At 52.9% G+C, this 18,314-nt stretch overlaps 1 protein-coding gene across 2 annotated transcripts in view; it reads left to right on the top strand.

Annotated features, from left to right (window-relative positions):
• The first annotated feature begins 16,615 nt into the window (after window positions 1-16,615).
• The window catches only part of ACVR1 (activin A receptor type 1), a 70,088-nt gene continuing 68,389 nt past the window's right edge, over window positions 16,616-18,314 (top strand). Inside the window, exon 1 of one of the 2 annotated variants that reach the window (XM_049813424.1) lies at window positions 16,616-16,716. In XM_049813424.1, the coding sequence (XP_049669381.1) occupies window positions 16,709-16,716 (8 nt within the window). In that variant the 5' untranslated portion in view covers window positions 16,616-16,708. Of the gene's footprint in view, window positions 16,717-17,019; window positions 17,255-18,314 lie in introns of those variants that run through there. The other variant, XM_049813432.1, reaches the window with a different exon arrangement.

The raw sequence follows: 18,314 nt of genomic DNA, 5'->3' as shown, positions 1-18,314 counted from the left end.
TATTACGGAGCAGTCACGTTACAGTCCCTGTTGCATGGTGTTCATCTGGTGTTCAGCTCGGATAGGAGTAAGCTCATCAGTTCATCACCCTGAAAGTCATCTACAAAATTGACCTTCCTGTTTTTTTTCTTTTTTATCCTAAGATATGAAAACCTCAATGTTCCTCTGTTCTTGTACCAAACAGAAGGAACTAGAAGTCCTTGAAACAGTCTGTTTTTACAAAACTAAGCATTTTAAAAAGATGAGGTACTTAGCCATTCAAACTAGAAATTAATTAGAAAAGTAAATAAATGGCACATGAAGCCAGGGCAGAGAGAACTGGGTTAATAATTTACCCTGTACAGCCCAGAAAAATAGAAGGTCATATATTTTCGTAATCGCAGAGCTGAGAGCTCTGTGACTTTGACTCTTTCTCAGCGTGTGTGCGATGTGCCAGGTGGGGAAAACAGCGGCTTTAGAAGAAAACAAAAAAAAAAAAGCCAGAAAAAGAGTCTTGTGAACAAGTCAATACGTGACTGGGTTTGGTTTTTTTTCTGCATGCACAGAGGTACCAGTGGTTAGCAGCTGTTGAGATTCTTCTATTTAATGTTAATGGTGTTTGCATCAGCACATAAACCAGCAGTTTGCAAGCTGGGCTGGCGAGTGCTGGGCGGCTCTCCCGGCACGGCTGGTGCAGGGGCCCGAGCGGAGCTGGAAATGCCTGCTGGAAAACCCACCTGGGCACAGCCAGCGGTGGGCTGGAGCTCGCTGTGGTGCACCCGCTGCTCGCCCCAGGCAAGCTCCCAAATCCAGAGAATCCTTGGCTTAGAGGAAAGTCGCTATACAGATATATGTGTACTTAAACCCTCTATCAGTAGGCATTCTAGGATCTTTATTCACCGGTTTGTTACATCCTTTTCGAGTTCCAGTCTGTTAAAAGCCAGTTGTCAGCTTCCCAGGCTGGGGACCACAGTGCTTATTTTTTCTGCTCTCCCCCCCCCACCTGCTGCACCGTAGACATAAACCAGAGGGTGGGCAGGGGCAGCTGTGGGCCAGCCCCGGAGAGACCCCGTCCCATGGGACGTGAGCCGGGACGCCTGTGGGGCCGGAGGGTCTCGGGTCCCCTCGCCGGCACCCATCCTGCTCCCAAAGGCGAGCACAGGAACATGGCATTATACAGAGTGGGCAACCAGCCTGTGTCGCTCCAGTCCTGGCCGGCTGGTGTGCGGAGCGGCTGCGGTACAGCATCCAGAGTTACTGGGCTGCAGGATTAAATGCAGTTACAGGGACGGTTGGTAATGATGGGAATTAAAGGCCCTTGCTCAGCGCTGCCGGGAGCGCAGCACAGGACAAGGGAATTCCCCCCGGCCAGGAGACCCTTCCGTGTGCCCATCCCACCAGCAGCTACGGGAGAGAAGACGTTTGAATCTCCATCTCCAAGGACACCATGGGGAGATTTTTGCAGTGATTTCACCGGCAGGGCCGTGGCAGAGTGCCGTAGCTCAGCACTAGGGATGAGTTTACACGCAGAGGACCTGTGTGTTGGAGCATCGTGCTGCCTTTGGCTGATGTTGGCCCCGTGGCACAGTTTCTGGAGAATGCTGAGCCACTGGACGACCAGGCTGGAAGGGACCCGAGGAGGTCACCTGGGCCGGCCCCCATCTGAATCGGGGCTATTGCGTGAGGTCAGACCTCACCTGCAGTCTTGGACAAATTAAACCGTGTATTTATATTTGTATATTCAAATATTTCAGCAATTCAATTTAACGCCATCATTCCAGCTGTTCTGCAAATATGTGTGTTAGTTAAATATGCATAAGCCATCACGGAAACTCAGTACCTCCATAGGCTGCTGTGTGCCAGAAAAAAAGACAGTTTTAGCTGCAGAAAGAGCACTCTTCTGTGAAGTTCTTCATGCTATATTCAAATCCATTTGCAGTGCAAGAATTCTGTTTCCTGCAACTCAGGTACATGAAAAATCACTTTACGGCAGCAGCAGCAGCATTGGGTAAGTATTGGTGTGAGTTTGATGATTTTGAAATGGGACTTTTAACGGTAGCTACATTTCATGAGGCAGGAATTTAGATAAATTACTTCTCAGACCCAGAACCAGCCCTCACTTATATGGGTTTAAATCTGAACTGATTCAGCTGAAGTACGTGCAGTTCCCATGCAGTAACACCCTGCCAGTGTCCATGAGATCTGAAATTCGCCTTCCACAGCTTTGTGTGCTGAAGTGGCGAATCAAAAGTAATGCCACCCCCAAAAAGTCAGGGGTGTGAGCAAGGGAGAGCTCAGAGCACTGGCAGCAACGCTTGCCCTGTGCCCCAGCCTGAACTCAGGCTCCCATCTGCAATCCCTGGAAGCTCAGGAGCCGACCCCAGGTCTGCAGAGAAGTTACGAAAGAACCAAACTGAAGAGAGTCCGTGCGCTGGGACAGAACACGCCCATCTAACAGCACAACAGAAACCAGGTTTTTTCTGTTTGCAATACATCACAGCGGCATGCAGCAGACATCACTGTCAGCGGTAAACCTCTGAAACAACTGGCGCCGAAACATCTTCAAAGCCGAGGTATTTGGGGTTGACCCATGGGAACCCAGGAGCTGGCGCAATTGCACTGGCACGGGGTGAGGTGCAGCGAGGGTGTGCAGGCTGCAGCCAACAGCGGTCGCATTTAGAAGGGGAAAAAGGGGCTCGACAGCACCCCGCTGGCTGGGGCTGTCGGCAATTTTCGCAGACCATTTTCCCATTGTAAAAGGCCAATTCATCAAAAGCAAATACATTTCAGTGAAGACAGTCCATTCTGATGAATTTCCATGTCAGCAAAATACCCAAACAAAAAATGATTCATTAATGTCATCCCAAGCTGACATTTTCAGAACGTGATGTCTAGATTGCCGTGTAGGAACTTCATTACTTTGAAATATATTTCCTTTTATATTAGAAAAGGCCATTTTTAAAAAGTTGAAGCTGGAGCACAGTGCTTTGATACACTAAAAAGTCTACCCCTACTCCAACCCCAGGAGAAATACTGATTTATTTTGGGATTTTGGGAGAAATACTGAAACTTTAACTTCCACTCAGTACCGGGACAGATATTAACTGGCGCTGCTGGCAAGAATGGCATTTTGTACCCTGCAACGGGAGCAGTGAGTCCAACAGCAGTTCTGCGTTGCAGCACACCCAAGGCTCTGTGCAGCAAGTTTGCACTGTCCGAGGGGCTGTGCGTGCCCGGGGCGATGTGTGCTCCGGTTTTTGGGTGCCCGTGGCAGTGCCCTGCCGGTGCTGTGCCCTGGCCCAGAGCGCTGCGTGCTTTCCCCCATGCTGCCCGGGGCGGCTCTGCCTGTGGACAGGTCCAAGCTGGTGCTGAGGTTAGCTCCAGGGATGCACTCCCGGTGGCCGGTCCCAGTCTTCAGGGATGTATTCGCTGCATGTTGAGAGGAGTCTGAAGAATGGGAAGCATCTGTCTCTACATGGAGCCTCCTTGCCAAAGCCACACGATCTGGGATCCTTAGTTTCTTACAGAAAACATGACAGAGGCACTCTCTTTGTAATTCCTGCATAACTCTGCTGTTCTCTGAAGTCTGCTAACCTAGGCAGATCCCACAGAAAATTGACTCCCTGAGTTTACCAGCCATGGGACCAGCTCCAGGACAGCTCTGGGACGGACCCAGGGATGAGCGTGGGCACATCGGGCTGTTGGACTCGGGCCATCCCGCTGGCGTAGGCAGTGAACACCTTGCCCAGCACAGCCCGGGCACCTCAGCCGGGCCACAATGCTGTTACCGTCTCGCTACTGAATGCAAGAGGCTATTTCTAGCTACACCGTGTTTCTAATATGTAATAATATTTTGCATTTTCTTTGTGTGGAAAGGTCAGGATCAAAAGCAAAAGCCTGCAGTGGAAGGCGGGCCTCGTCAGCATCCTGCATTTGAATGCAAAAGCATGTCACACGTCAGCAGAGCTATGACTGGTCTGCACTGTGTATGAAAAAATATTCTAAAATACCTTAACTGGGATTTAAAATTATAGGCACAAAAACGTTAAGCTCCACCAGATAAAGCGCAGGGCCGATCTGCTGGGAGCACATAAACCTCTGTGCCCGTCTGCAGCTGACGTGGGGTGCCCGGGGGCCGGGGCTGTCCCCAGGCCGGCTCGGGCAGCCGGGGGCGGCTGGGCAGGGCTCTCCCCTTTGGCTCCCGGGAGCATCCTTGTGCCTTGGGAGGCTCTGAGGGAGAACCTGCCCATCCCACAGCCGGGGCACTGGGGAGCCGACTCCGCTGCTGTCAGCCTCCTCCGTCCTGCCGGCCCCGTGCTGCTAAATACCAGTGCTGGTCAGGGCGGCACTCACTTCTGTTCCTGATTCTTAGCGCCGAGGAAAAAACCGATGGCTGATGAGTGAACGAATGACGTATCATGCATCCTATTTGCGAGGAGTCAATTTTCAGAGAGTATTTTCAGCTGCCGTTCAGCTTCTTCTGAGCGAGGCCAGAAGGGAAGGAAGCAGGTGCCACCTTGTGTGGAAACCCTTCTTCATGCAGCAGGCACAGCGAGAGAGAATTTCTTTCCTTTCCTTTTATTTCTATTTGGTCGCGCCTTTGATAAACTCCTCGCTTATCACTGAAACGCAGCCAGCTCCTCATGACACCCCGCCAGCTGTTTAAGAACGCGCAGCAGCACAGAACCGCTTCTGCAGAGACACCGAAGGCAGACGCAGTTTGCACTGTAGCTGGTCTATTAAGAGCCACCCGAGGAAACGCGATGTCAAAGGGAGTAAAACGCAGCCGTTCGGTTCTTTCTTGAGCTAGAGCAGGAGCGGGCTGTCCTCCCTGGCACCGTGCAGCTGAACGTGAAGCGAGACAACCGAAACGGGACAAACCATACGGGGTAAAAGTGGACCGTGTCGGTGCTTCTGCCTTTCCCGGTGCCTCCGGGAGGGTGGAGCGGTGTGGAGAGCCGGACGGAATCCGAGGGGTCCCTCTCCCCAGCCTGCGTGTCCGGCTGGGCAACTCGGGGCTTTGGCAGAGCCGAGACCGGAGCACCGCCCTCTGTTTTCTCTCCCCGCTGTTCATCTGCTTCGGTTATTAATTACTTGCCCCGCCGTTGGCGGTGAGGCTTACTTGAACGACCTCGGGGCCCTCTGTGCTATGGTGCCTTTGCAGTGCAACAGGCGCTGCTGCTCTTAAAGCCTTACCTTGTTTGAGCTGCAGACGCCGTACAAACTCCTTCTGTAAAACCAAATCCAGCTCCCGGTGTAATTATTTATGCACTAGCCAGCAGGCCGGGCAGGCGTGCTGATGAAACATCGGTCCTCACCCAAGCTGGAAGTGCATCTCCATATCTGCACACAGACCCTCTAATAAATATTTACATTCTTGCGCTCACCTCCAGCTCTAGCAGTAATTATTTTATCAAGGCGATAAAAATAGCAGCCTGTAAGACAGCACTAGCAGTCGACTCTGAGCTGTGTATCCCAAGCCTTTATGAAAAATTAATTCAAAAATCAACATCCTCAGACTGAAGGTCTAGGTCATCCCAGCCATATCGACAGTGCTGCTGGCCCGCCACCACGAGCGAGACCCACCGTTGCAGCGCTGGCAGAAGATGCCGGCGCTGCCAGTCGCTCGGGCGGCTGCTCGAGGAGGGAGCACAGCTCCTGGCAGCCTGAGCTCGGCTGAAAAGTGCAGAGGGCAGCGGGTGCTGGCCCGTCCCTGGTGATGGGCTGGGAAACTTACTCATGCTAAAAGAAACTGCTTTTTTTCCCAATGAATCAGGAGTTTGAGCAGGGTGCCTGGAAAGAAGAGGTGGGGTAACTGAAGCTGGCGAGGACAGCAGTGCGCAGGACCCTCCTGGCTGCTCAGAACTCGGGCCAAAGCGGGCAGCTGGGCTGCGCTGACCCCAGTGCCACGTCGGGGATGTGCCAGTGGGGCTGCAGGGCATGAGATGCCCCCGAGGGGCTGCCGCTGCTCGCCAGGGCTTGTGCCCCCCCCCCCCGCGAGGGCAGGACACAAGCAGTTCAGCTGCTCGTGACAGATTCGGAGCTGTGCTGCCTTGCCATGAAGTTAATGCTTTTTTTTTGCCCTTCTGTGGCTCTCATCCACAGGACCACAGTGTTGAGCAGGGGATCCATGGGGCAGTGAAACGCACGGAGGGGTCCAGCAGCTCCAGCAGAGCAGAGGCCGAGCGCACGAGGGACCTACTCCTACGCAGGCAACGTCCACTGCTTGGGAGACGTGGGACTGCTGGTGCGGGGCCGCTGCTGTGCAGGGTCAGACCCCGAGCAGCATTTCCAGGCACCGTGCTGGCTTTCCGCTACACCTCGGCACGTCCCTGCGCCGCGCAGGGAGCCCTCGTCCCTCGTCCTGACCCCCGCCATTGACCTGATCAGCCTGTCCAGCCTTAGGGGCATCCCCGGTGCAGAGCAATCACTTTATCTGCGAACTGCGGGGATTTGGCCTAGACTGCAAGTAAAAGCATGGGGACAGCACGGGTAGCTCATGTGTGGGCTGCAGGCTGGAGTCGGAGGGCATCTGTGAACCTGGGGGTTGCAGTTGTTTTTGCCTACAAAATATGTATCAGCTCAGGCTGTTGGCCACTATGAGGGAGAGTTATCTGGTTTTGCCTTTACTACATAAGGCACAGCACAGCAAAAGGCTCTTAAACATAAATATTTCAGAACTAATTTCAGTAACTTTATGTTTTTTTTTGAGGAAATGTGCTCATTTTCTTCTGCCTTTGTTAGAATAGATTTTTAATTAAATGGCTATAAAGTTAAAGCTAAACAAGCAGCCCCCATCCAGGAGAGCACTTCCCTTTTATTCCCTTTCCCCCAGTTTGTGTTCCTAGTCCCAGCCCTCCCCAGCCAGGGATGGTTCCTCACCCTTTGGCTCTGGCCAGGTGCTGGTTTTGCAGGCTGCCACAGCAACACCAGCCTCCCCCTCCTTCCACTGCCCTGTTCAGCCCTATTTTCCTGCGATAGCTAAATTCAGAAATACCATTGCCCAAATACCAGAGGAGGGTGCACGTGGCGACCGGCATTTGAGTGTTTCACCGCAGAGTCAAACCCAGGTTTGTTAGCCCGGTGCTGTGAAATGGAAGGAGAGCCTGAGAGCAGAGCTGGACCCAAAGACAAAACCAGGTGGGCGGAAGCTTGATTTTTGTAAATATGAAGGAGGGTCATTCATGGACAGCTCAGGCCACCTCAGTCACGCAGGCGGCCCCACGGGGAAGCTCCTCAAGCAGAGATAAAACCAGAGCTGGTGGGAGTTTCCCAGTGCCGAGCTCCAGTCCTGTCCTGGACGGGGCATGGGGGTCCGGGGCGGGCAGGGGTCCGGGGAGGTGCCCGCCGTGGGGAGGCATGTCAGTTTTGGCATTGACGACGTTTTGAGGGCCACTCGCGGTCACTCGGTACTCCAGGACCGGTCACCCGAGAGTAGGCGGGTGCCTTCCCGGCAGCCAAGCAAAACCACAGCTCGTGCTTTCTTCCTACCACATTTCCAGTTCTTGTATCGGCGTACTGGGCCTGAAAAGGCCACAGGTGGCACCAGGCGGGGAACAAAACTTGGATGTGGTGCGATGCTGCTGGGCGCACAGGGTCTGCGTGTGGACATCTTCTGGGAGGAAACCCAGCAAAAATCCCGAGTGCTACAGAGGAGCCCTGCCCCGCAGCCTGTCTGTAAACGCGCAGCCTTCTTGTCTTTCGGCCGGTCTCATTGCTTTGGGCAGTAACTCATGGTTTTAAGTGCTGGCACTGCTGAATTTGTAGAATGGTGGCTGTGGTGTGTTTGTCATGGAGGAGACAAGTCAAAGAAGGCAAAACTAAGGCAGATTGGTGAAAGAGGCTCGTTCTGCCCATTCATTCACCCTAGCGAAGGAGCTGCACGCTGGCCGTGCCCCTGGGTCTAAGGTGCTCCCGGCTACCACCCTCCCGCCTGCTCAGCCCTACACTGGGTACAACTCTGCTGGCTGATTTCTCACCTCGGGTAATAAGACAAAGGCAATTTAATTAAGTATGCCAGGGCAGACAGCCTACCAACTGATCCGTAGAGGAGCCTGATTTCAGCACTCACAACTTCAGGGCAATTTATATATGAGCTGTTAAGTCCTCTAGTTCCCAAATACCCAACTACACAGGGTTATAATGTGGCAAGAGTGTCAGGTGTGCATGTGGCATATTCTCTGTGTAGCTGTTCTTTGTTTTCATACACCTCTCACCGTTAAATTATGAAAGCACTTCCTTTATTTGGCCAGCAGTTGCGATTCTGTCATTCAGATGAGTCTCAGATTATCATCAAATCTCTAAAGTTTCCTTATTATTTTGCAAAAAGAAGCCTAAAACAAATAAATCACATTAAGGCCAGTAGAGCAAAGCATCCTTTTTACAGCGATGACCTGACTTTATTTCTTATTTCATGCTGGCATTCCTATCTGCTGAAAGCAGCTGCTCTGGGGAGGAGATGTTGTACAACTGTTTATAACTGGTCCCCGTCCCTGACACGCAGCTCGCCCAAGCGCTGTTTGGAGCTGAGCTATGGCAGTGGCACTTTGCTATGGACCACAGTATATTTCAGCCATGTTTTATCATGCACGTGACAATTGTGCTCCCCAGAAAGGCCCCTGCAGATTAGCGGCCAGCTGGGTCGCTTTGAGCTCATCCAAGAGAGAAGGACATAAGTCAGGCTGTAGCCTCATCCATGCCAGTCACAGAAGATCTGAAGAAATCTGGGACCTTCTGAAGTGCTTTATTTAAAATATAACTGTATCTCACAGCGCACGCTGCCCTTAACTGCGTTAGGCTGTCTGCCCTCTGATATATTGCCAGGTTATTTCTGTCACGTCCAATATTAACAGACATTCTCCCTCTTTCCATTTCCAGCTGTTCAGAAGCATCACAGCAAGCAGACTTTGGGTCCTTGTCCTGGTCAGACGATGAATTACACGTCTTCCCTTCACCAGCTACTTAATCAGCTGTCGGAGAGGAGAATAAAGATGGTGCCTGGCTTTATGAGAAATGATTTATGAGAACTATCTTCATACTGAGGCTGCACCCCTTTTTAGCCTTCACTTCAGAGGAGCTGCTAAGGACCTACCCTTTGCTGCTGTGATCTCATGCCCTGGGCTTTGGAGATATTTGAATCCCGGTCTTTCCTTGGCAGATGTTGGAAAAGGGTGGGCCAAGCCCTCACATCCAATACCTCCTCTCACTCCTAGGTCTAAATTTGGCAACCGCAGTCCACTTCTCTTTCTTGTGTCCACTCTTCAAACGGAAGCGCATGTGTCAAGAGCTGCTCCAAAATACTTGGCGTGGTTTTCCAGCACAGAGCCTGGCCACAACCTCCAAGCAGAAGGCTGAAGAAATCTGTTGCAGAGTGGGTCTTTTAGGGGTGCTGCAGGCGACGAGACCTTTGAGGGATTCCTCAGTCCACAGTGAGGTGGCAAGTCCTGAAAAAGACGAGTGGGAGAAGAGGACATAAGTGGGCGAGTTCACTGCTGGCCACCTGCTGTGCTCTTGCAGAGGTGAGGGCTCCTGCAATTCAACCCCAGGGCTTCGGACCGCAAGAAGACAGAGCTGGAGCCTGGCTCAAAAATCTGGAAGCTTAAAAATGTTTTGGGCTTTTTTTCTGTATTGAGCCTTTTGGGTTTACATCTCAGGCTCCTTGCTGTGACCATAAGGATCAGAAGCCTCTTGTCTTATTCTTCCCAATCCCTGAGGTGTCCAGGGTGTCCAAGACCTGTGGCTTTGGGATGACCCCAAAAACCATTGCCGAGACGGGCCAGTGAGCAACATCCGGCAGCTACCATCGCCCCTCGCCCGCTGCAGAGTGGCGGAGCCGTGTAGGACCTGCGCGCGAGGGAGGAACAGCCACGCACGCAGCACCCCGGCGCAGACTGGTCAGGAGCAGCTTTCAGATCTCGGAGGTGACCGTAACGAAGGGTAAAATGGGAGCAGGAAGAAGAGACTCTTTGGTAACGTTTGATGTTGCTTTAGGCTTTTTTGAAAGCCAGGAACATCTTTATTAGACAACTGTGGGACCGAGGCACCGCTTTCTGCTTGCCTTGGTGCTTTTGCCCAGCTCCCCTCCTGCGCTGCACTGGTGCTGGGAAGGCAGGAACATCCCGCCGGGCAGCCTGGCGCTGTGGGCTCCGCGGAGGGGTGAGGAGGGGGCGAGGGACAGGAGGCCATGTGCCGGCTCCGTGTGTGCAGACCGGGCCGTGCTTGCTTGCCGCCTTTCCTTTCCAGGTGGTTTTTGCAGACCGACTGCCAGGGCGGCAGCGGGAGCGGTGGGAGCGTTTAAATACACGCCCTGGCACGCGCATTGCTAAATCAGGCACTTTAAACCACTTTCCCTCTTTAATTACTGCCTTTGATTGAAGTCCCGGCAGGCTGATGACCGTAGCTCGTCCTCCTCCTGCCTCTGCCCCGCCGCGTCGGCCCATTTGACAAACTCTACCTTGCCCTTCGTGTGCCAGCAGCGGGCGGGTGAAGCCCCACGAGGGTCCGTCTGCTCAGAGGCAGCCGCCGCTGCCACGCATTACCCTTGGGGAGCACCGGTGGGCTTTTCCTCTGCCTCCTGGTGCCGTGAGAGTGCCTGGGGCTCCAGTGGTCACTGGTCACCCGCTGCTGCACAGCCAGGGGTGACGATGTCCTTTTGCTGGCACGGACCTGAAGCAAGCACAGAGAAGGGTTTGGGGATCCTTCAGCTGGGCTTGGCAATGGGACATTAATAACACGCGTTACAAGCCCTGGAACTTAAATATTTTGCTGCTATAAATGTTAGCAAGGAGAGATCCCGTTACATTTAAATGCCAGATGACAGAAGCAGAGGCCAAAAAAAGCACCCTTCCCAGCCAAGCGGGAGAGAAAGGGGCGGCTGCGCCAGCGGGGCCACGGGGGTGCAGGGCCGGCACCGGGCGTGCTGGGGACGCCCATGCCAGGCAGGAGCAGGCAGGGGGGATGGCCCGGCCGCGGTGCCTTGGGCCACGGGGAGGAAGGGGCCGGTGCGTCGCCCAGCAAAACCCCGCCGAGCATGGCAGAGAGCAGGGCGCCGAGCGGAGGTGTGCCAGCGCCCAGTGCCCATGGAGACGCGCCGTCGGCCGCAGGGGAGAGCTTGCCCGTGTTACGGTCTCGGCATTTGGAACGGTAAAGAGCTTGCCGGCTTTTCCACCCCGACCTCCCGCGCTCAGCCGCGTGCCCCGTGACTCCGTTGCGAGAGTTCTCATGGGCTGAAACTTGGCACGCGAGGTGTCCCACCCAGCTGGGGAGAAATTTTAATTGTTTGTTTTTCGACACAATTTCAATAAATTCCAGTTGGCTGTTCCTAAATAACACCCAGAGCAGAAAGAAGTTGCACAGCCGTGTGAAGTGAATCTTTGCAATTAGAGAACCTGAACACTTTTGGTGGGTGTTTTGGTAAAAACAAAATGCTGCATGTGATCGGCCTGGAAAGCAAAGAAGATTAATTACAAGTACTACTCTATAAAATGGAATGAAGATGAGTTCTGCTGCTAATGCTCAGATGCAAGAACATGGTTTGCTTAATTTAATAACACTGTGTAATTTGTGTAAAGCTGAATTAGTAGCAATCATATGTTATTGTTAATTACTTGGAGTTGGGTTCTCCTCTCCGTGCCCATGCTGAATCGCACCTGGCTCCCCGATGCCACCAAAGACTGTGGGATTTGCGACGTAAAGGTGTGCGTGCGATGTCAGGACTCGAACAAAGAGAAGCAAAGAAGGTGCTTGGGGCCAGGCCCTTTCCAGAGCAGCTGGGACAGCACACATGTCCTCCGTCCCATCCTCACACTAATTAAATCTCCCCAGAGGAGTTAATGGGGGTTTTGCACGCATGCACTGGAACTGTTAGGACAGGCCTCGCCGGCTGTCTTCAGCAGCCCGAGCGCAGCTCCTTTTGTGACTCACACGCCTGACTCACAGACACCTGATGAAATACATGTACTCTCAGTCAAATTTATCACAGCTAAATATTAAAACAAGCTCTTTAATTTCAAACCCAAGTACTTCCCGGGGTTTTCTCAGCAGCTGTACTCAGAGCGATGCTATGCTGTACACTTGGGAAGGGGCAGTGATGTAACCGCCGCTACATTACTACTGAAAGATTTGCTTATTTACATGTATGTGTATATATATATATTTAGAAATTTCCCCAAGGCAAGAGAAAATAATTCATGACAAGCAGCAGCTTGGAAGGTCATCTGGATTATTATTTCTGTACCGCAGCTCACCTCTAACACATAAGCAAAGTCTTTATGTACTGATTTTAATAATGCTAAAAGAGTTTAAAACTTTAGCAATACTCCAAGGAATTATTAGGTAGGCTCTTTCACGTACGGCTGCATTTCATCTACTTTAAGAAAAATATCTTTTACCGTGTATTTCAGAAGGAATAATAGTGTTGGTTTGTGGGTGTTTGTTTTTTTTTTGCTGAACAGGCCTCGTTGTTCAGCTCCATACTGACCCTGAGCCATCCCACCGCTCTTCTGGTAGCAGCAGTGCCCGTCCAGGCAGCCCGGACCTGATCAGGTCCCTCCAGCCCTGCCTGCTCCTCTCCTGTGGTGGGAGGGGAACGGTGCTCACCGCTCCACAGCATCGCTGCCACGCTGCCCACTGTGTGAGGAAGCCTCCCGCACCTCACCCGCCAGGTCACGTGGAACTGCACCAGCACAGGAAAATTCCCACAAACTTCCTTGAAGTAGATACGCTTTGAGAGTGCCAAGCAATCCGGCTAATTGCAGAGCATGCCAAGTCGGAGCTGCGCTTGTGAAAATGGCAAATCTCCCATTCAATTGAAAAGACATTAGGAGTCTAAAGGGAGATCATTTTACTAAATGAGGTGACTGGTCTGGGGTCCAACAACTCCTTAGCTTTCCAAAAATTTCCTCTATGTCATCTTTAAACTGTGAGAGCTGTTTCTACACTCACAAAGCATTGCGGAGTGGTCTTACTTGAAATTTCAGCTGCTCCAGAGAGAGGCAGAATTTATGAAGTACAAAGGGGTTTCAGGTTACCATGGTAATAATTTCAAAACAGAGAAGCCTGATTTTGCTATACGTGCTGTCTTGTCGGGAGAGTTTTCTACATGGAAGGATGACAGGGTGAACCTGCTCTACAGCAAAAGGTGTGCTCTGCTTGCAATTGTTTTCTGGGGCTCACATACTTCTAAAGAGGATGATATTTGCATTAACATTAATGGGTTTATTCTAATGTCTGTGTGTGGCAATTTATGCACATACTACTCCTTTCACATGGACATGCCATTATTACACCTTGATTAATACAAACATTATCCGGGAAAAAGTTACGAACTGTACACTGGCATGGAACGAGTAGCTACAAGAGGTACTCTGCTGTGGACTGGAAGACCCCAAACTTAATCGTGCTCCACTCCTTGCACAGCTGTGCAAAGTCAGCTATGCATGAATACGCTCATTAAACCCATAAAGCCTTTCCTTGGGGGACTGTAAAATACTTGAAAAGCTAGGTGTTTTAGTGCCCTCGCTGTGCCATCATGGCCCCCGAGGCACAGAGAAACAGCCCTGTGATCCTCCCCAAGTCAGCGGTCAGCAGCAGAACCAGCAGTCCTGATTCTGAGACACTGCTGCCAGCCATTAAACGAAACACCTTGTCATGATACTCGTCTTAGACTTCAGCCCTGTTTTTCTCCCCAGATAATGGTATTACAGACCAAATTCTACTTACAGCTGGAATTTCCTATCAACACTTATGGTACTGATAGAAAAGATAATTGAAAAAATCCTGCACCTTTTGGAAAGCAAATTTATTTGTAAGGATGCTTATAACGATGAATAAGAAGTGGTATTCAAAAGGATAGAAAAATAATCGTTTACCAGTTATGCTGAGATTACTTCACTAACCCAATTCTTCCCTCATCTTCACTATTAATTAAAAATCAGCTGCAGGTAAACTGTACGTGATCCAGTCATATGAGGCTGTGGGCAGAAGCTGCGGACTCCTGATTCCAGTTTCTAGCACTGATTCCTGCTGTGGCTTTGAACGAGCACTTAGCAAGAGCTGTCCCTTAGCAAGCCACGTGTGGGTTACTTAGAAAATGACAGTTTCCAAAACTCATGTTATTCCACCAAAAGTAAAGTAGAAACTTTTTCATGCCAAGTGTTTCTAACCCATGCAGTTTCTCATGTTGCCTGGAAATCCTGCAACCTGTCATTAATTAAGAGATGGCTTTTAATCCAACAATGTCAGCCATGGTTATAAGCTCTATTAACTGTGTGGGCTACTATTTTCAAAAGTGCTTTAGGCTGCAAATAAGCAGCTAGATTGTCAGAAGTGTTGGCTGTCAGCACCACAAGTGGAGCCTCAAGGGAAGCTTGGCATTTCTGGAAATTCAGCTGTTTACTTAGATTCTGTAAAGTCGTATTTAGATACCCAACCTTTAGTCTTCTCTTTTGGAAAATGGTCCTTGTTAGAGCTGTATTTTCTCCTGAGGAACACCTACACATGAGCTACTTGAATGTCACATTCAGTTGTTTGGCAGTACACTGTGGAAAATTACTGGCCTTGTACTGTTGAGCCAAACGTAGACCTATCTGTATTTTTAAGGGAATTAGTATTCTTTCCTCTGTTTAAAACATTCCTATTACTCATAATGAGTCAAATCCTGGCCCCATTCGGAGAGTGGTGCCTAAATGGGCTGTACACACAAAGAAGCTTCTGGGGGAGCACTTCCCAAACCCTCTGTGCACCTGCCTTTTCCCAAGGGAACCAGCATGCGCCTCCCACCCCGACAACACCGCTGTCATTACTACCCATGTTGTCCCAGCCTGACTCATGCTACGTTTCCATGTCTTCTCTGTTTTCACTCCTCTTAGTCCCTCACCTCCTGTCTCACAGATGCTCATGTCACTGCTTGGAAAGCGCCGTACGTGTCAAGAAAAGGAACAAAATATGTCCTCCGTCATGTAGGAGAAATGACGCAAGGCGCAGCATGCTTCTCCTCTGGCCTGAAATCTTTCCCTGCCGCCTCCACAGTTGGAGGCGGTGGCTCAGCCAGCCTCGGGGTCTCGTTACTGTCACAAGAACACGGTTTGCTGTTGTCCTTGCGCAGACCTTTGGTGTCCGCCTCCCCTGGTTCAGGAAGGAAACCTCTGTGGTTCGCCCGCTGGTATGTGCTGTGGGTTGTTAAAGCCCGCCGGGCTCCACGTCCATCAGCAGCAGGGCTGCGCACAGCGGTGCTGCCTGGGAAAACAAACATGGTCTAGCTCGGCCATAAGCACAGAAGGACGCTCCCGGGCGGGTGAGAGTGTACCACGGGGCGATGATGGCAGCCCCACGTTGATCGCAAGGGGACACGTGATGGCTGATAAGCCTGAAGTCTCTGGCAACAAAGTTGATGTTTCAGACAGGGTTTGACAAATGAGACCTGGCAGGATGGTTTCACACAGCTTGAGCTGGCGGTGTCACGGGGCTCGCCTTCCTCAGTGCCTACTGAGCGCTCTGCCCTCGTATCACTGTCTTGAGGAAAACACGGAGCATCACAGGGAAGCCCTGTGCCATGGGATTTAAGTCAAGAAGGTATGCGGACCACCAGAAAGCCAGTATTATTTGGGAATTTCTGATGTAGTTCGTCTGCTTGGAATTGTTCAGGCTTGTTTAAAATGTGGGGTTTCATGTCCTTAATTCACCACGTGATAACTTAAGCGCTCCGTTGGTAGTAATTAGATGCAACTATTCTGGAAATCTGCCTCATTATCCCCCTTGGAAAGAAACCTGTGCCTTTTCAGGAACTCCCAGTGACGTTTACTTGGCGCAACTGGCACAGTGGCCGCGGTTCAACCCGAACCAATCAAAATGAGGGTGTTTTTGGTCACGGTAGCCTTAACATAGCCTAAAGTGGTTCAAAAGCCGCCCGTGGCCTGATTCTCCTTGTCGCGCGCCTTTCTCCTCTTCCATCAGGTTCCACGTCCCTCCGCGGATGGTTCTAGAAGGTCCCAGGCTGTGCCGCTTCACGGGCCGCAGGTGTGCTCCCCGCCGGCCCCCCGGGACGCTGGCTGCCCCGCGGCCCTCCTCGGCCTCTCGGCGGGTTCCCCCTGAGGCGTAGGCCTCTGCCCCCGGGATGGCTGGAGACCTCCTTCTCCCATCCGGGCCCGGTACCCGGGGGGTGGAAGCCCAGCCTCAGGCCCGGCTGGGAGAGAGGGGAGAGACCCCGTTACTCGCGGAGGAAGGCACCGGGCCCCCTCGCTCCACGGGGACGCCGCGGGGCGCCCCCCGGGGCGCTAGGCCGCCCAGCCTTCGGTGCGGGCGAGGGCGTTTCTGGCGCTGGATCGCTGGCGGCCCTGCCCGGCAGGAGCGGCGTCCGCGGTGGCGTTTGTGGGCGCTCACTCTGCGGTCGGTGAGCGGTTCGCCGGGGGAACCGAGCGGGGACGGCGGGGCGGGCTCCGCGCACCCCGCACCGCTCCCGCCAACGGCCGCCAGGGGGCGCGGCGCGGGGCGGCGGGCGGAAGTGACGCGACGGGACGAGAGTGACGGCTGCCGGCGGCCATTAGCGGGGCGGGGCGCTGCCGCCGCCGCCGCCGCCGCTCCGTCCCCTTTGTCAGCGCTCCGCCGCCGCGGGCGGGCGTGCGGGCGGGCCGCGGGCAGGGCGAGCGCCGGGCCGAGAGCGCGGCGGCCGCGCCGCCCCCGCCGCCCATGGCCAGCCCGCCGCGGCCCTAGCGCGACCGACGCCGCCGCCGCGATGAGGAGGTGGGTGCAGCTCGCCCGTCTACCCGGGCGGGGCGGGGGGCCGGGGGCCGGCCCGAGGCGGCCCGGGGCTGCGGGAAGAGCCGCTTTGGGCCCGCTGGCCCGCCGCCGGTGACCGGCCGAGGCGAGCCGTGGGGGGGGGGGGCCGGGCGGCGGGGCCGGGTCCCGGTGTCGGCGGCCCGGAGGGCGTGAGGGGCTCTGCCCGCCCCGCCGCGGGCCCTGCCGGTGCTCCGCCGGCTGCCTGCGCCGCGGTCCCTGCCCGGGGTCTGGAGGGGGGAGCCGGGAAGCCCAGGAGGGAAAAATTCCTGCGGGCCGCGGGCGGGCTGCCCACCCGCCTCGGGGCGGGAGAGGCTTCGCTGAAAAGCGCCTTTTCTCGCGAAAAGCGAAGCCGAGGGTGCGGCGTGCCTCGGCAGCCGCTGTCAGCCCGTCCCGCGGGCAGAGTCGGATCTCGGCTGCGGGAGGCGACACAAAGGATTTCGGTCCCCCCGTGACCGCCGCGACACACGCGTGTCGCGGCTAACGGTATCGCTGTGGTTCTGCGGTAAGCAAGGCTGCCGTGCCTGCAGAGAGGGGCACTGGTTTGGGGGGGTCTCTCCTTCTTTTTTTTTTTTTTCTTTTCTTTTTTTAAAAAGCTACACGAAGGTCTTCAAGTTGGGGGTGCAGAGTTGTGCTACATCGGAGTGAGCTGTCTCAGTGTGACTGTGCTGGCATTGCTAATGTCAATATGCTGAATGTCCGTGGCTTGACAGGAGAAAGAAAGTTAGGGGCCCAAGTCCCTTGTGCCTAATTAATATGTTAAAGGCACTTCTTCCTTCCACTGCCGAATATGATGGCATTTTGCACAGTCGAGTCCGTAGGGGTCTAAATCGGCCTGCTTATTTACAGTTACGCAGCTCTGAATTTCAGGAGGAGACAAAGGGGATGGCAGGAGCTCCTGTCGAGACTTTTGCTGGTGATGGAGGACGGGTCGCTAAAAGCAGGCAGTCATTCTTTCAGCCTGCTGAAATCTGTGTATTAACCTCGAGGCTTTTAAAACCACATGCTGGTCTGTGAAATCTGGGGCATGAATACAGTAGGGGAAGCTGCCTGGGCAGTCTTTCCAACTTTGTTAGTCTATAAAAATGTGTTAAAATAACTTGTTTCCAGCAGTACTTTTACAGTAAACTGGGACTAAACCACTTGAGTTTCTCGCTCAGTGTGGGGAAAATAATCTTCAGCAGGTTTTGAAAGAGTAGGGGTTTACATAGGTGTACTGGAGGGACTAATTCATCAAAACAGCCTTGTTACTGATGGCAGCGTGAGGTGGAAAGTTTCAGGTTCTGGACCAAGCTGCAGAACTGGCACTTACGTATATAAACACTTTTTAGAAACGATGCGTTGAGCTTTCAGAAGAGAACAGGTTCTTTTCCCAAATCTCACGTGTTTTTGTGGTATGCATTGAAGCTCATCTGTCATGGATCTCATGCTTTCTATTCAGGAAAACCTTTATGGTTGTTAGCAGTTTGCTGTGGGCAATGACAGGTCTATTTTTAAATCTTCAGTTTTCTTTTGTTTCCTGTAATAGGATCTTTATTATGATCCTTATACTTCATCTTCAGAGA

This window comes from Accipiter gentilis, chromosome 1 (assembly GCF_929443795.1).
Source record: "Accipiter gentilis chromosome 1, bAccGen1.1, whole genome shotgun sequence".
NCBI lineage: Eukaryota > Metazoa > Chordata > Aves > Accipitriformes > Accipitridae > Astur > Astur gentilis.
Note: the sequence above shows the minus strand (reverse complement) of the source record. Positions and strands in the feature narration are given on the sequence as shown.